Source organism: Panthera tigris, chromosome E2 (genome assembly GCF_018350195.1).
Source record: "Panthera tigris isolate Pti1 chromosome E2, P.tigris_Pti1_mat1.1, whole genome shotgun sequence".
NCBI classification, from domain to species: Eukaryota; Metazoa; Chordata; class Mammalia; order Carnivora; family Felidae; genus Panthera; species Panthera tigris.
The window spans coordinates 3,560,735-3,578,431 of NC_056674.1; the positions used below are offsets into that span (position 1 = coordinate 3,560,735).

Consider the following 17,697-nt stretch of genomic DNA (forward strand, 5'->3'; position numbering starts at 1 on the left):
CTCATCCAATCAGTTAATAGAACAAAAACTGATCTCCTCTGAGCAAGAAGGAATTTTGCCAGCAGACAGCCTTTGGACCTGAACATCAGCCTTCCTGAGTCTCCAGCCCGCCAGCCCACCCTTCACATTGTGGACTTACTAGCCTCCATAATGGTATAAGCCAATTCCTTATAATAAAGCTGTTTATATATATACACACATCTTATTTGGTTCTGTTTCTGGGACAAACTCTGACTGATAACAGTGGGAACAGGGCTTCCTTTTGAGATGATGAAAACACCCTGAAACTAATTAGAGGTGACAGCTGCACAAGATTGTGAATGTACCAAATGCCACCGAATTGTACACTTTTAAATGGTTAATGGTCAATTCTATGCTATATGAACTTTCTTGCAACAGGAAGAAACAGCTATGATGTAATTAATGTTTGTTTTTAAAGCAGGCAGAACAGCCTTGACACTTTATGGGTGCGTGTACTCAGATTGTACACGTATCCAGAAAAGACAACATTACGACCAAAGTCCAGAGTACTTTCTTTATTGCTGTCTCTCTGCCTGCCCCAGTGTAGAGTAGAAATTATGTTCCCCAGACGACAGCATTCTGTGGTCAATGTGATCCGCATCTACATGTTGAGCTTCCCTCTCTCCTGCAAAATTCTGTCTCCTTCTTTGGGTGTCCCCAGCACCCTGGACCTGTGTATAAGCACCCTCCCTATTTCACCCATCAGGACCCAACCTCCAATGGGTGGGTTCTGTCTTTGCTGTCCATGGTGCTGATCGGGACTTCCCTATTCAGTACGTTTCAGCACCATGGCCAGAGTCTATCGGGGGCGGGGGGCACAAATTTGCCATATTCTGATACCCCTGTTGGCAAGCTTGGCTTACTGAGCCCCTATCTTTGGTCCTCCTATATAGTCTCCACGCAGGAGTCAAATAAAAATATTCAGTCAGAACTTAAGAGTAAGTTGCAAAAATACAGGGGGATGTCAGTATTTGAAATTAACTCAGACCCCCTTGGCAATCCGTGCATCCTGAACAGAGACAGAATTCAGAAGCTCAGAATGTTAGCCCCACACTCAGCATTAATGTTACCTCAAGCTCATTACCGCAGAAGATCCCTTACCAGACCAAGTTCAGGGTACCGACTTTTGAGCATGGCCAAAGGATAACAGACTTGGGGGTACAGCAAACTGGTTTCAAAATGTAGAGCTGCCTCTTGCTAGCTGTGTCCTTGGGAATATCATTTCACCTCTCTGAGGCTCCCTCTGCTTTTCTGTAAGATGGGTGCCTGCTTCGCAGGAATGTTCAGAAGATTGATTGATGGTCAGAGATTGTTATACTCCGCCTTTCACAGGAGACAAGAAGTTCAGCTAAGTGGGAAAGATCTGGAGCCAGGTAGCCTGGGATTTGACCATAGGTCTGTCTCATTAACTACATGACTTAGGGAGAGTCACCCCCATGCCTCTGTGTTGTCATGTATACAATGAGGATAATGCTAGGATATATTTCACAGGGTTTTGGTAAGAAACTAAACAGTTTTATATGTGGTGTGTGGAGTAAGGTGCCTGACATAGAGTTAGCTCTCATGCAGGAATGAGAGTTGTTATTACCATCATCATCATCATCATCATCATCATCACCCTAGTCATTATGTGCCTAGACACAGCCTGATAAACTGCCTGTGTTCAGGAATGACGGATGCTCTTTGATAGATTACTGTTAGAACCGCTGACAACTGATACAGGTAAAGACACTGAGGCCAAGAGCTGAAAGTGACCAGCCTGGGGTCACACGGGCAAGAGTTGGTGGAAATGGGGCCCGAAGCCAAGCCTGTATGGTGCCAGTGAATGGGCTTTTACCACAATCCCACCTGCTCACATTTAGCACCAAGGCAAGAAGGATCTGAGGAATCCCCTCTACCACTCCAGAGGCTCAGAGTACTTGGCCAGGACTTTGGCCCTTCCCTCCTGCCTCAGATGTTCCACTGGTACCAGAAGAGTTGCTCCTGCAGTGGAATCCCAGGACCTTTCCCGAGGTGGGGCAGAGGAGTAAGGAATTGTACATGGTCTTAGTTGCATGGGAGATACAGGCACTGGGAGATGGCTCAGTGGGAAGGAGGAAGGAGCTGAGACTCATGACAAGGCACTCCAGAGACAGAACAAGGCTGTCCTGGGAAGCAGGCAGACTGGTTGCAGACCACTCCTGGTGCCATGGTTTCTCCTGGGGCTCCCTCTGCTGGCATGGTCCTCACCCCCTCTCTTCTGCCTCCCTCTCTGTCTCCATCTTTCTGGGGCCTCTTCTCTCTGATATAGATTTCTCTCTTTCTCTTTATGTGTGTTTCTGTCTCTCTGTCTCTGTCTCTGTCTCTCTCTCTCTCTCTCATTCTTTCTCTGTCTCTCCTCTCTGGGCCTCTCTCCTCTCCTTCTGAACCTAGATGGGGGTGTTTCAAAGTCCTTTTGGGTGCTGGAAATCCCTTCTGGTGGCAAAACCCGACCTTGGGCTACCCTGCACCCCAACTCCCCTGTTCACATCCCTGAGCTGGTGGAGAAACCCCCATAGCTCATGCATTGGCCACTGCACCCTTATGGCCTCTGACTCCCCTGGCCTCCATTTCCTCATCTGCTGCTCAGAGCCTGGAGCCTGCTTTCAAATTCTGCGTCTCCCTCTCTCTCTGCCCCTCCCCCCTCTCAAAAATAGACATTAAAATTTTTTTTAATTAAGTAAAACTAAGTAAATTTTAAATTTCAGTTCTTCGGTTCCACTAGCCACATTTTAAGAGCTCAGCAGCCACACATGGCTACCATATTGTATAATGCAGATAACAGGACATTCCCATCATTCCAGAAAGTTCTGTTGGACTGATCCCTGTCTTCCTTGCTCCTGGAGGTCCTCTCCATCGTAGAACATACCCTCTCTTGTATTTTCCATCACTCCTTCCCTGTCAGGGTCAGCCTGCCTGAATTAAAATCCCACCTACACACCTTAACAGCTACATTAGCTTAGTTACCTAAAAATTAAAATTAATTTAAAAATGAATTTTAAAACACCTTTCTGTTGTGTGCCTCAGTTTCCTTATTTGTAATATGAGGATAATAATATCAACCTCCACCACCCACCAAACACACAATGCTATTGCAAGAATTAAATGAGGTTACATACAGAGAGGGCTTAGAGCAGTTTCCAGAAGATTCTAAGCACTCGATAGATGTTAGCTGCTGTTATTATTATTATCGTTGTTGTTGTTGTACATCATTTTCAAAATGCGGAAATAAGCTCAAGCCTCCTTTTGAAATCTGTATGTAGGGGCACTTGCCTGGCTCAGTCAGTAAAGCATGAGATGCTTAATCTCCGGATCATGAGTTCAAGCCCCACATTGGGCATAGAGATTACTTCTAAAAATAAAATAAGAGGCACCTGGTGGTTCAGCCGGTTAAGCCTCCGACTCATGATTTCAGCTCAGGTCATGATCTTGCAGTTCATGAGTTTGAGCCCCACATCAGGCTCTGTGCTGACAGCTCAGAACCTGGAGCCTGCTTCATATTCTGACTGTCTGTCTGTCTGTCTGTCTGTCTCTCTCTCTCTCCCCCTCCCCCGCTCATCCTCTGTCTCTTAAAAATAAATAAACGTTAAAAAAATTCTTTTCAGTGTTTTCTTTGAGCACCATCTCGATCAGCAGTACTCAACAAGAGGCAATATCCCCCCTACAGGGGACATTTGAGGGGAGGCAGGGGTGATACTGGTATCCAGTGGGTGGGGGCCAGGGGATGGGGCCGCACATCCCACATGCACAGGACAGCCCACCCGTGACAAAGAATGATCTGGCTCCAAATGGCATAGGATGAAGGTGGAAAATGCTGGTCTATGTGTTTGCAAGAACCCAGACCATTTGGGAGGTGTACACCCCAAATTAATTTCAGGGGATACACAAGATGGAGACTGGATTGGAGAATGCCATCGAAACCTTATTAGTTGAGGTTTATTTCTCGATCTTTACAAACAGAATATGTTCATGTATTGTTCATGTAACTAAAAATTACATTAACAACAAAACAAAATAGTAGCAAATGTATCCAAAGCAACCAAAGAAACAATACTCTTTTTCTGACCCCTATCTGACTCTTATCTCTCCTCCGTTCCTGTCACTGCCAGACTTCTGGGGTCTGTACCTCCTCTCTGCCTCCTCCCCCACCCAGGGCAATCTGGCTTCCATTGCCAGCCCCTCAGCTGCTCACCCAGGCCATTATCAGGTCTCTGGGTTGTTACTGAATCCAGTGAATCTTCTTATCACGTTGGCCTGGTTTTGAGACTGCGGTGAGAGACTGTCTGACTTCCCTGAGCTTCTGGATCCCATCTCTCTCCCCCTCTTTCTCTGGCTGCTGCCAGGACCTTGTCCAAGCAAGTTTCTTTCCTTCTTGGTAGCCCTCCAATGTCACACTTCTCGGACGCTTTGTCCCAAGCCTCTGCTCTTCCCGCACTTCACCCCAGAACCAGCTACACAATCGGGGTGGGGGGTGCATTGCAAATGAAAATGTGGGGTCCCTTTTTCAAAATTGTTAATAATTTCAAGATAGTCACAGGAGATCATTAAACCAAGTGCACAGCACTTCTGAGCACAGGGCCCCAAGGGACTGTGCAGGTCAGTGGCCCATAAACTCACCTTGCTTCCTGCTTTCCTGGGTACAACTCCCAGCCTGTCTCACTCCCACCCCCCGTTCTCCACCTTGATGGTGGCCTCATCATCCCCCAGGACCTGCTTTCTGAGGGTTGTTGGGGTAGACAAAATGCACCTCTCAAGATGTCCCGGCATGAATGCCCAAAACTCACGAATATGTTGATCACAGAGCAAAGGGACTTTGCAGATACGATTAAAGTAACTTACAGACCTTCAAATAGATTATCCTGGTGTGATGGTGAATCTTGTGTCCACTTGGCCAGTCTCCAGCACCTGGTTATTTAGTCAAACACTAACCCAGGTGTTGCTATGGAAGCATTTTGTAGATGTGGTTAAATGTCTACAGTCGCTTTACTCTAAGTAAAGGAGAGAACATGGCGGGGGGAGGGGTCTCTGATCCAATCAGTTGAGCAAAATGAAGGTTTCTTTGAGGGAGAAGGAATTCTGCTTCATCTTCTCCTGACTGACAGAGCTTCCAGTCAGTCCTGTGGATTTGTGTCCTGCCAGCCCTACAAGCACAAAACCCAATTCCTTGCAACAAATCATATATATATGGTGTGTGTATATATATATATATATATATATATATATATAGTAAGTAATCATATATATATTTTAACTAATCATATATATATATGCAACTAATATATATATATATATTTTAACTAATCATATATATATTGCAACTAATCATATATATATTGCAACTAATCATATATATGTGCAACTAATATATATATATATATTGCAACTAATCATATATATATGATTTGTTAACCGTATTCCCTAGTAATCAGTAGAAAGTGATATTTTATATATATCTTAACTATGTAGGTATCTTAATTATATATCTTCTTAGTTTTGTTTGGATACATTTGCTACTATTTTGTTTTCAATGTAATTTTTAGTTACACAACAATACATGAACACATCCTATTTGTAGAGAGAGAAATAAACTTTGACTAGTAAGGTTTTGATGACCTTCTCCAATCCAATCTCCATCTCACGTATCCCTGTATATCTTAATACGTGTGTGTATGTATATACACGTAGGATATGTCCTGGTTCCCTGGAGAACCCTGACTGATAAACCTGTGTTATCCAGGTAGGCCCATCTAATCACATGAGCCCTAGAAGCAGAGAACTTTCTGTGGCCAGAGGCAGGAGAGAGATGAAGAGAATGGGGAATCCAAGAGATTTGAAGCCTAAGAGGGATTCAACTCACTGCCGCCAGAGGGGAGCTTCATGGAAAGCATGAGAAGGAGGCAGACAGCTTGTAGGAGCAGACCAGGCCCCAGCTGACAGCTAGTCAGAGCCAGGAACCTCAGACATATGGCCACAAGGAACTGAATTCAGCCAATACCTTGAAAGAGCTTGGAAGAAGATCGCCATATCGACATCTTGATTTCAGCCCTGAGAGGCCTAAGGACCCACCCGGACTCTGACCTACAGACACCGTGGAATAAAAAAATGCAGTGGTTGGCACAAAAACAGACACATAGACCAATGGAATAGAATAGAAACCCCAGAACCAGACCCACAAACGTATGGCCAACTCATCTTTGACAAAGCAGGAAAGAACATCCAATGGAAAAAAGACAGTCTCTTTAACAAATGGTGCTGGGAGAACTGGACAGCAACATGCAGAAGGTTGAAACTAGACCACTTTCTTACACCATTCACAAAAACAAATTCAAAATGGATAAAGGACCTGAATGTGAGACAGGAAACCATCAAAACCCTAGAGGAGAAAGCAGGAAAAGACCTCTCTGACCTCAGCCGTAGCAATTTCTTACTCGACACATCCCGAAAGGCCAGGGAATTAAAAGCAAAAATGAACTATTGGGACCTCATGAAGATAAAAAGCTTCTGCACAGCAAAGGAAACAACCAACAAAACTAAAAGGCAACCAACGGAATGGGAAAAGATATTTGCAAATGACATATCGGACAAAGGGCTAGTATCCAAAATCTATAAAGAGCTCACCAAACTCCACACCCTAAAAACAAATAATCCAGTGAAGAAATGGGCAGAAAACATGAATAGACACCTCTCTAAAGAAGACATCCGGATGGCCAACAGGCACATGAAAAGATGCTCAATGTTGCTTCTCATCAGGGAAATACAAATCAAAACCACACTCAGATATCACCTCACACCAGTCAGAGTGGCCAAAATGAACAAATCAGGAGACTATAGATGCTGGAGAGGATGTGGAGAAACAGGAACCCTCTTGCACTGTTGGTGGGAATGCAAATTGGTGCAGCCGCTCTGGAAAACAGTGTGGAGGTTCCTCAGAAAATTAAAAATAGACCTACCCTATGACCCAGCAATAGCACTGCTAGGAATTTACCCAAGGGATACAGGAGTACTGATGCATAGGGGCACTTGTACCCCAATGTTTATAGCAGCACTCTCAACAATAGCCAAATTATGGAAAGAGCCTAAATGTCCATCAACTGATGAATGGATAAAGAAATTGTGGTTTATATACACAATGGAGTACTACATGGCAATGAGAAAGAATGAAATAGGGCCCTTTGTAGCAACGTGGATGGAACTGGAGAGTGTTATGCTAAGTGAAATAAGCCATACAGAGAAAGACAGATACCATATGGTTTCACTCTTATGTGGATCCTGAGAAACTTAACAGAAACCCATGGGGGAGGGGAAGGAGAAAAAAAAAAAAAAAGAGGTTAGAGTGAGAGAGCCAAAGCATAAGAGACTGTTAAAAACTGAGAACAAACTGAAGGTTGATGTGGGGTAGGGGTGGGGGGGAGGGTGGGTGATGGGTATTGAGGAGGGCACCTTTTGGGATGAGCACTGGGTGTTGTATGGAAACCAATTTGACAATAAATTTCATATATTGGAAAAATAAAAAAATTTTAAAAAAATGTGGTGGTTGTCAACCATATAGGTTGTGGAGATTCTTTCCACCATCAATGGAAAAACAATACTTTCATCCTTGCTTCTCTCTCTCCTGCAAATCCCTTTTGGTTCTCAAGTCCAAGTGAACCTGCCTGAATCCCTTTGCATTGTAATTTCCTCTCCATTCTTGTGACCCTGGCTCCAACTCAGGTCCCTCTCCAGGGTCCCTGCACCCAGCCTCACAGCTTCCTGGCCAGGGCCGGGAAAAGGACACTGCCCAAAAAAAAAAAATTAAGGAAACATCAAAGATTCAGTAACCAAGATTGACAACGCTGTAACACAACAAACGAATAAATGCGACAAAAAGGATCAATAACACATCCGTGATGAACAAAATATCAAAATCTTAAATGAAGATGGGATCAGAGTGACTGATTTTTTTCCTTTTGTCCCAGGACCCAAAAAAGCTTTCCACCAGCCCCATCCTGTCTTTCTTTGAAGTTTTGATGTTTTTTGTTCATTTTATACATCCATTTCCAAAATAGGGCATTAAAATATTTTTTATTTTAGACAAAATGTGGTCTATCTGTGCCATGGAATATCATTCAGCCATAAAATGAATTAAACACCAACACATGCTACAGTGTGGATGAACCTTGAGGACACTATGCTCAGTGAGAGAAGTGGAACACAGAAGGCCACATAGCGTAGGATTCAGTGTCTGTGAGACGTCCTGAACAAGCAAATCCACAGAGACAGAAAGCAGACTGGTGGCTGTAGGAGCTGCAGGTGGGGAAATAGGGAGGGACTGGCTTAGGGATAAGGGGCTTCCTTTAGAGGGCGATGAAAATGGTTTGGAGCTGGACAGAGGTGGTGGTTATATAACACTGGGGATGTACCAGACATCACTTTTGAATAGTTCCTTTAGTGTTGTGTGGATTTAACGCCAATAAAAGTGTTTGATAAAAATCTATATTTAAGTATATTATTTATCTTGGTTACTGAGTTTTGTGTAAGCCCCTCCCCCCCCATCCACCCTCAATCCACCCTAAAATGCTGGATTTGAAATGCAGCATTCCTCTTGTGAATCCCAGGGGGAACTTTCTTCTTTCTTTCTTTCTTTCTTTCTTTCTTTCATTTTTTTTAAGCAGGGCAAAGGGACGGGGAGCTTTAAGGACTGCAATTTTATTTTATTTATTTATTTTTAAGTTTATTCATTTTGAGAGAGAGAGCATAAAAATTGGGAAAGACAGAGAGAGAGAGGGAGAGAGAATCCCAAGCAGGCTCTGAGCTGTCAGCACAGAGCCACACGCCGGGCTCAAACTCACAAACTGTGAGATCATGACCTGAGCCAAAGAGGGATGCTTAACGGACTGAGCCACCCGGCGCCCACCCTCCAGGAACTTTCTAATACCTGGATCCGACCCTGCTATCCTATCCTGGGGTACCCCTTCAGTACCCCAGGCTCCAGGACAAAAATCTAAGCTCCCAGTGGCTTTTGAGCTGATCTCTGCATTTTAGAGAGTGCTTTTTGCCTGTGGTCCTCCTCTGCTCACCTGGACTTCCAGCCTGCTCTGAGTGGTCCTCCTCTTCTTCTCAGCTCTACAACCCGCCCCTCCTTGGAGGTTTGTTCAAGCTTCACTTCCTTGTTACCTGTGAGATTGACTCTCTTCACCAGCCCCAGCTCACAACTAAGACAGCCTCCTCCCTGGGCCTCCTCCCAACCAGCCTCCTCTCTGGGGACTCCACTCTCCTGGGAAGACCCTCCCTCGTGCCTCCTAGGCGGAGGGGGTGGGAATCTTCCCAACATTCAAATCTGAGACTCCTCTTGTCACTAAAAGGTGCAAATGCTCAGAGTCATGGAATGATCTTTCCATGAGCAGTGTCAGGCAGGGACATTCGCCCAGGAAACTCTCCAAAGCAGAGTCAGAGCTGTGCGGACTCAGGGACCTTGTCTGTTTCATTCTCACGTTCTCTTTCCCTCTCCCTCCCTCTCTCCTGCCCTCCCTCTACACACACACACACACACACACACACACACACACACACCACAGACACTCCTCCAACAGCTGCAATCTGGAAGAAATTACTCTTCTAAACAGCCAGACTTCCCCAGTTTCAGGAAATTCCAAGCTGGGCAGGAGGAGGGGCTGGGCTGGGAGGGGGGCGCGCCCTGTCCATCCCCCCACCCCTTCTGCGTGTCCTCTGTGCGCACCCGGTCCGGCCCAGGCCCGCCCCCACACTCAGCCCGGAGGCCTCTGCTTTTCCACCACCGCTTTCTAGTCCTTTAAATCCTAGAGGCAAAACTTTTGGGGGATAAGGAAGGCGGGGAGGGGCCTGGGCCTTAACCCTCTCTGCCCCAGAGGGACTGGGCTGGACTGGGCAGTGACTTCGCGGCCCGTTTGGGCTCCTACCATGGCCCCCCGAGAGGGGCTGACACTTCGGTCCCCGGTGCAGGTAAGAAGGGACTCGAGGCCAGGGCCTGCCAGGGGTGGGGGCCCGGACTCCTTGGGTCTGAGGCAGGGAGGGTCGGCGGCCTGGACCCCAGGGTCCGAGGGAGGGGGGAGGGGGTTGGGACCTGGGACTCCTGGGTCTGAGGAGTAAGAGAGGTAGGAGGCAGGACCCCTGGAACCTGAGAGAGGAGGGGTCCTGAGGAGGAGGACGCCTGGGTCCTGGACCCCCCCTCTCCAGGTCCCGCATGACACTTTGCCAGGTGTGATCCGCCCGGAGGAAAAAGGAAGAAGGCGCGGACTTGGGACTCGGAGGCAGAGGCGGGCTCCGAACCAAGGAGAGGGGCGTCCCAGTCGGAGCCCGAGAGCGCGCCTGCCCCACTCCGCGAGGGCCACGAGGTAAGGGGCAGCGGGGAGCCGGGGTCCCGGGGCCCCTGCTCAGGTCCGGGGGGCACGCGGGACAAGACGCGCGAAGGGACCGCGGGCGGCAGCCACGTGGCCCCAGCAAGCGCGGCGAGCCCACGGCGGGGGGGGGGGGGGGGGGGGGGAGGGGGGGAAGGTGTCTCCCACCCGCGGACCCGGCCCCGCCTCGGCCCCACCCGCCTGGCCACCTCTCCCCCAGAGCCGAGAACCGGTCGGGCCGGGTCTGGAGCGGGCGGTTATTTCCGTCTTGGCGGGGCCGGGGCTGGAGGGGACGGAGGTGAACCAGCTGTGCCCTCCTCTCCTGCAGCTGCAGCTGCGGGCCTGCAGGGGCGCAGGGAGGCGGGAGGAGGGCGGCCCAGCCGAGTCTCGGGGCCAGAGCCCCCGGGCTCCCACCCTTGCGCCAGCACTCCGCCAAACAACAGCGCTCTGTACGAGCCTTGGCCGGCTGACGGAGTTTTTCCGAGCATGATCTCATTGTGTCGAGCACTCAACTCTGCTAGAGGGAGACTAGAGCCTTCTATTTAAGAGGACACCGAGGCTGGAGCCACTTACCCGAGGCCCTTAGAGCTAGCACCAAGAGGCCGCGCTCGAAAACGATTTCTAATTCATTGCGCTCAGTCTGGAATGGAAAAAAAAAAAAAAAAAAAAAAAAGCAAGGCAAACAGATATGGTCAAGGGTGCAGGAAATCCCGGGACTTTAGAGCATCTCCGGACGTTGTTTTTTTCCATGGGGATAACACACCCACCCGCCCCATCCAAAGGGGTCTGTGGGCAACAGGGTGGCCATCTTTAGACCCTCAAGTTTAGACTCTGCCTGGTGTCCAAACCGGGACCCCCACATTTGTTGCCCTGTGACTCCGGGCAACTTAGTCCCTCTCTCTGTGCCTCAGCCACCACATCTGTAAAATAAGGGTCTCCCCCCCTCACTGGGTTGTTCTGAGGATTGAATGAGTTTGTTTATTTGAGTAAACCATTTAGGCCCCCACCTGGCCCAGAATAAGGGCTTAGGAAATACAATATCAGCATCATGAATATACTTTTCAAGTACGCCTAGCAAACAGGCTTTCCGACTCCCATTTTTCAGTGGAGTAAACTGAGATTTAAGGTTGAGGAAGGTAGTTCAGGGTCCCACGGAAAGGTGTGTTTGGCCAGGCACTGGGAAAATGGTGGTAACGTGGCCTGGGAGAGCCACAGAAGGGTGGAATGAGGGACAAGCTAGGGCGTGGGCAGGGCGAAGAGCCAGCGGCTGAGAGCTGCCCAGGGAGGGCTCAGTTCAAGAGGCAGCAGGCAGTGGAAGTGGTAAGTCTGGGCTCCGGAGTCCCACAGAGCTGGCTTTGTGACCTTGGGCAAGTCTCTTTCCCTCTGTGAGTGTGTCCTTCTCTGGGACTTGGGAGAATGATCTAAGGTGGCCACTGAACATTTACTGAAGTTCTGCTTTGGCTGTGTGTGTTGGGTCCTGTGCCCAGACTTTATTGGCAACATCTCACCAGTTCTTGCAAAGGGACTGTGACGTGTTATGGGAACACCCTATGTCCCTAGGTTCCTTTTTTTTTTTTTTTTTTTTTTTTTTTTTTTGAGGAGGAAATGAGGTCAGAAAGGTTAAGTAACCTGCCCAAGGCCACACACACCACACAGCCAGACCGAAACCTGGGCGGTTGGCTGAGCTGTGATCTTTTTTTTTTTTTTTAATTTAATTTTTGAGACAGAGACAGAGACAGCCTGAGTGGGAGAGAGGCAGAAAGAGAGGGAGACAGAGAATCTGAAGCAGGCCCCAGGCTCCGAACTGTCAGCTCAGAGCCCGACACAGGGCTTGAACCCACCAACCGCGAGATCATGACCCAAGCCGAAGTCGGACGCTCAACTGATAGAGCCACCCAGGCACCCCATTCGGTGTTCTTTTCACCTGCAGCTCACTCCACAGTAATGATGGGCACCTACTAGCTCTGGGAGCAGATTCTTTTTATTTTACACTGTGGATTGAAATTCATTAATGAGAAAAAGTCAGCGTTTAAAACAAATAAAATAGATTAGGATTGAAAACATCTGAGTGCCTTAGCTTGTAAGTCTTGTTTCATCCAATGTTTGTTCCCTTTTATTGGGGGAGTGGTGGGGAGGAAAGGCCATTACGTGCCAGGTTATAATTAGAATATATTTACTCATCTAGGTGAGGTCAGAGGAGTTTGAGAAACACTACAGAGGTGATAAAATCAAGACTGGTTTTTCCAGGGAAATAAACGTAAAGTGTGTGTGTGTGTGTGTGTGTGTGTGTGCGCACGTGCGTGTGTGTTGGGGTGGGGTAAAGGACAATCCTCAGAACACATCCAGCCATGGTTATTTTAAATCCTTTTAGCTTTAATTTTTCTCTGCATTATCAGTGATGTTTCCCAGAGTGCTAGTTACTGACAGAATAGTGCTGACTGCTTTACCTTCTTCATAGGGTTTTATCAAATCTAAATTGTGTTCTAGTTATTTGGGGACACATCCTCCTCCCGCCCCCTCCCCCCCAACAACTGGCACCACCAATTGGCTGGCACTATTACAAGTACAGTTTTCTTTAATTGAGAGTTTTCTACATGCCCTTCAAGGAAGGTGGTGTTATTTTATCCATTTTATTTTAATGTTTTTTATTTATTTTTGAAGGAGAGACAGAAAGAGCATGAGCGGGGGAGGAGCAGAGAAGAGAGGGAGACATAGAATTTGAAGCAGGCCCCAGGCTCTGAGCTGTCAGCACAGAGACTGATGCGGGGCTCAAACTCACGAACTGTGAGATCATGACCTGAGCTGAAGTCGGACGCTTAACTGACTGAGCCACCCAGGCACCCCTTATCCATTTTATAGAGAGGAAACAGACATAGAGAAATCACATAATTTATCCCACTCATACAGCTGGCAAAGGGTGGTGCTTCAATTCAAACAGAAAGGCGATTTTTTATTATTATGATGATGATGATAACAGTGACTGTTAAAACAAAAGTACAAGGTCATCAAAGCCCCTCCCAAAAGTTCCATAAAAACAGCCAGGTTCCAGGATGTGGGCAAAGGTTGGCAGGCATTTCCAGGTACCATAGAGCCCAGGGAAGCCACGAGGTAGTAACACAGCTATTCCTGTAGTGCACAAGGAGCCAGCTTCAAATTTGCGCTGTTCTTGCTCATTTTTAGAGAAATTTGCAAAAAGCAAGACATTATATTGTCTCTTTCGGACTCAAATACTCATGATAAAATGCTGTGCAAGTATACAGACTCCCAGGCCCACTTAGACCTGAATTTGAGTTTCCAGGCAGGCCTGCATTGGGACTTGCTTGTGCCCTAGGCAAAGGTCTCGTGGACATATATTAATTTCTATTTTATAGCTGTGTTGGTGTAAAGGCAAATCTTTCCCACACGTTTTAAAATAGATTAAAACATTTTAACATTCTCTTAGGCCTCTCCAAGTGTGGTGGGTCCCAGGCACTGTGCCTGCGTCCCTCCCCTCCATGGACAAAGACATCCCGCCTTCAGGGAAGGGGCCTGGGAATCTCTGTCGGGCAGAAGCCAGAGTTTCTCTGTCAAGTTTAGGAAACACTCGGAAGAGTCGGTGAAGCACTGTTGCCTGGCCTGTAGGGAGACTCGAATATTAGTAATTAGTGGAATCAGCATGGCGTGGTGGTTGCGGGCCAACCTCCATTGGGGTCTGCGACCTCGGGCCTCCGGGAGCCGCTGTTTCCCCACCTGTCAAATGGAAGTAATCCCTCCTTTGAACCGCTCGCTGCCTTAGGCCCAGGGTGGGAACGCGGCCTCGCTCGCTCACTCGCTCCCGGAGGAGGCAGCGCTGACCCGGCCCTACCCCGCAGATGCCGGTGCTGAAGCAGCTGGGCCCCGCGCAGCCCAAGAAGCGGCCGGAGCGCGGCGCACTCTCCATCTCCGCGCCGCTCGGCGACTTCCGGCACACGCTGCACGTGGGGCGCGGTGGCGACGCCTTCGGGGACACTTCGTTCCTGAGCCGTCACGGCGGCGGGCCGCCGCCCGAGCCCCGGGCGCCGCCCGCCGGGGCCCCGCGCTCCGCGCCGCCGCCCGCGGTGCCGCAGCCCCCGCCGCCGGTCCTCCGCACGCCCGCGCCCGCCGACCCGCTGCTGTCCTTCCACCTGGATTTAGGCCCCTCCATGCTGGACGCGGTGCTGGGCGTCATGGACGCGGAGCGCCCGGGGGCCGCTGCCGCCAAGCCCGACTTGGACCCCAGCTCCGGGGCACAGCACCCCAGGGCCCGCTGCCACCCCAACGCGGACCTCGAGAGGGACGACGTCATCGGCCTGTAGGCACCCCTGTTCCTGATGCTTTTACCATCTGGCACCCCACTTCTTTATACATAAATGGCTAAGGTCTCTGCCCCGGGTTCTGCCTGTTTATTTTGCACGTAGGAAGGGAACCTGGCGGGGGAGCAGGGGTGTCCGTGACGGGGTCCCGGCGCCTTTAAGGGCCAAGTGTGTCACCTCGACCTCTATTCCCCAAAAAGACTGGACCGAAGTCGAGGTCGGATGATTGCCCTGGTGAGATGTGGCCCCTTTAACAGAGGAGAGGCGTGGTTAGACGGTGCCCCTTTTAGGGGCGGTGTCCCCACGTGTGGGCTTTCACAGCCTCATTCATTCATCAATTTTGACGGAGGGTCTGGCCTGACTTGCTCCGGGGAGCAACCTGATTCACTCCAGGAGGGGGCCGATGACTCGCTCCGGAGGGGGGGTGGGGCACCTGACTTGCGGCCGGGCCGGAGTGACTCGCTGCCCGGGAGGCTGCTGAGTCGCTCCCGGGGGGGCCACCTGACTCGCTCCAGAGGACCAAGTGCAGTCCCGCGTCTCCAGTGAACCCCCTGGGGAAGCTGCCCTTTATCCTGTGAGTGGCCGCACAGGTAAGTGTCCGGGAAGAGGCTGGGTCCTGGTGGAGGAGAGACCCTCCCAGCCCCGGATGTGTCGGCTCGAGGGCGACAGCGGCGTCCCATGTCACGGCTACCTAATTTCAGCCTGCCGGGGTCCAGTTGTCTCGCTGCAGGCGGGAGTGGCCAGAGCTGGTCGGGGCAACACTTGCAACTCTTAGGAGAAGGGTGGAACCTAGGCACCGCCCCCCCCCCTCCCCGAGGGCGCCTGAGGGGGCGGGACCTCCATACAAATCACCAGGCGGGGGCGGAGCCAGACTCTCTAAGAACTTAGAAGAGGCGGGGCTGTACACGCAGACGCGGCGGAGGGCGAAGCCGGGCACCCTGGGGCCCCAGAGGGGGCGGGGTCGCACCGGTAAATCTTTTGGGCTGAGGCCGCAGAGGGAGGAGGATCCGGTTCCTTGAGGGCACTGACGGAGGCCGGCACCCAGGAGGCGGTGCCGAGTGTGTAAACCCTTTGGAGCGGGGGCGGGCGGCACACGTGAATCGCTGGTCCGCGGAGGAGGCGGGGGCCAGACCGCCTGAGGGCACCTCCGTGGAGAACGGTCCGCCAGGCCCGGGATCGGAGGCTCCGCGAGCGAGCGTGCGCCGTTCCCGGGGCGGCGGGGGCGGGGCGGGTGACGTCACGGCCGGGTCTGCGGCGGCCCGCAGAGGCTCTCGGCGCACTCCGCTCCCATGGCGGCCGAGCCCGAGTCGCCGCCGTCGGCCTGCCGCTTCTTCCTGGAGGGCCGCTGCCGCTTCGGCGCCCGCTGCCGCCAGCCCCACCCCGGGGCGCCGGCCTCGGCACAGCCTAGCCGCGAGGCCGAGGCCGGGGCCAAAAAACCGCCGCTGCGCACGGCCGCGGCCGTCATCCAGCGCATCCGCTGGGACCCGCGCCTCGACCCGGCCGACTTCTCCGTGGGCTACGCCGACCGCTTCCTGGGCGTGCGCGAGGAGCCCTTCTGCGCCTTCTGCTGGGACGAGCCGCTGGCGGCGCTGGGACCCGGCGTGCTGGCTGTGCCGCAGCACCGGGTGCGCTACTTCCGCTTCCGGGGCCGCCTAGTGTGGGACCGCGCCTCGCGTACAGACCACGTCTTCGGCTCGGGCTTGGCGGCTGGTCGCGGGCCCACCATCCTGGACGCGCTCGACAGCGGGGGCGCGCACGACGGTGAGGATGCCCATGTCGGCGAAGACGCCCACGGGCCCCAGGACGTGCACGATGGCGAGGATGCGCGTGCCCGCGAAGACGCCCCTGAGGCTGGGGATACGCGTGACAGCGAGGATGCCCATGTCGGCGAAGACGACGCCCATGGGCCCCATGACGCGCACGACGGTGAGGATGCCCATGTCTGCGAAGATGCCCACGGGGCCCGAGATGCGAGTGACAGCGAGGATGCCCACGGGCCCCAGGACGCGTATGATGGCGAGGACGCGCGTGACAGCGAGGATGCCCACGTCGGCGAAGACACCCACGGGGCCCAGGACGCACACAGCGAAAAGGATGCGCTCGGCGGCGTAGCTGCCGCCCCTGCCAACATCCGAGTGGAAGAGCACAGAGCACCCCACTGGACAGAACTAGAAGTGGGGCGGAGGCCAGCCACCGCAGCCAGGACCACGGAGCCACGGGACGGGAAGGAGCAGGCCCAGGCTGCCCCGGGAAGGCCCGCGGGAGATTTCCCGGAAACCGAAGCAGAGTGGGGTCCTGGGGCCTGGCCCTCAGACTGCGGAGAGGCCGCTGGGGCCAGGGCCGCGGGGCCTCGCCAGCCCCGCCCCACGCATTTTGTGGCTCTTATGGTGACTGACCCTGGGCTGCAGGCGAGAGTAGCCAGGGCCCAAGAAGAGCTGGTCCGAGCCGCGCCCTCGTGCGCCGCGTTCATGGTACCCGCGGGCGCGCTGCACCTGACACTGGCCCTCCTGAGGCTAGCAGGCCCTGGGGAGGTAGCCGCGGCCCTCGGTGCACTGAGACGTGCGCTCTCGGCTGCAGGGCTTCAGGCACCCCCGCAGGTGAGGTTTAGGCGCCTGCTTCTCCTGAGGCACCATGTACTCTGTGCCCCTCCCTGCCCCTCCTTGGAAAATATGGCCCAAGTGCTGAGACAGAGGCTAGAGGCAGAGGGGCTCAGAGTAGTTCAGCCCCTAGGGGGGCTACACCCCCACCTCACCTTGGCCAAGGTGCCCCAAGGTTCTCAAGTCTGCCTCCCCAAGCCCAAGAACATCCCTGGACAGGAGCTAGGGAGCCAGCCCCTGGGGAAGCTCTGGTTGTGCCGCGTGGGCAGGGCAGGAGATACCTACCAGCCCCTGGCTGAGATGCCCCTGGGGTGACCGCCCCTGCTCAGACCTCTGGGGGAAGTAGATCTCCACCCTAAAGAACAGGAGAAGACCCAGTCCACGCAGGAAGGGACAAAG

The 17,697-nt window shown here is 51.9% G+C and overlaps 2 protein-coding genes across 4 annotated transcripts; both read left to right on the forward strand.

Annotated features, from left to right (window-relative positions):
• Positions 1-9,594: 9,594 nt before the first annotated feature.
• On the forward strand, positions 9,595-14,753 carry CDC42EP5 (CDC42 effector protein 5). Of its 3 annotated transcripts, none has more exons than XR_001510847.2 (3): positions 9,595-9,996; positions 10,253-10,388; positions 12,119-12,154. XR_001510847.2 is itself a non-coding variant. In XM_042968282.1 (3 exons), the coding sequence occupies exon 3, from the start codon at positions 14,243-14,245 to the stop codon at positions 14,702-14,704; it is 462 nt and encodes a 153-aa protein (XP_042824216.1). In that variant the 5' UTR covers positions 9,595-9,996; positions 10,231-10,388; the 3' UTR covers positions 14,705-14,753. The 3 variants fall into 3 exon arrangements, 2 of the variants coding, with proteins under 2 accessions (XP_042824216.1, XP_042824215.1); XM_042968282.1 differs by lacking the exon at positions 12,119-12,154 and adding an exon at positions 14,243-14,753 and having other exon boundaries at positions 10,231-10,388; XM_042968281.1 differs by lacking the exon at positions 12,119-12,154 and adding an exon at positions 14,243-14,753.
• An 860-nt stretch (positions 14,754-15,613) lies between these two features.
• On the forward strand, positions 15,614-17,617 carry LENG9 (leukocyte receptor cluster member 9). The gene has a single exon (XM_042968241.1). The coding sequence runs from the start codon at positions 15,991-15,993 to the stop codon at positions 17,611-17,613; it is 1,623 nt and encodes a 540-aa protein (XP_042824175.1). The 5' UTR covers positions 15,614-15,990; the 3' UTR covers positions 17,614-17,617.
• Positions 17,618-17,697: the final 80 nt, after the last annotated feature.

Excerpts from the sequence above, each read along its gene's own strand:
- CDC42EP5 (XM_042968282.1), top strand. The coding sequence starts at position 14,243 with ATGCCGGTGCTGAAGCAGCTGGGCCCCGCGCAGCCCAAGAAGCGGCCG.
- LENG9 (XM_042968241.1), top strand. The coding sequence starts at position 15,991 with ATGGCGGCCGAGCCCGAGTCGCCGCCGTCGGCCTGCCGCTTCTTCCTG.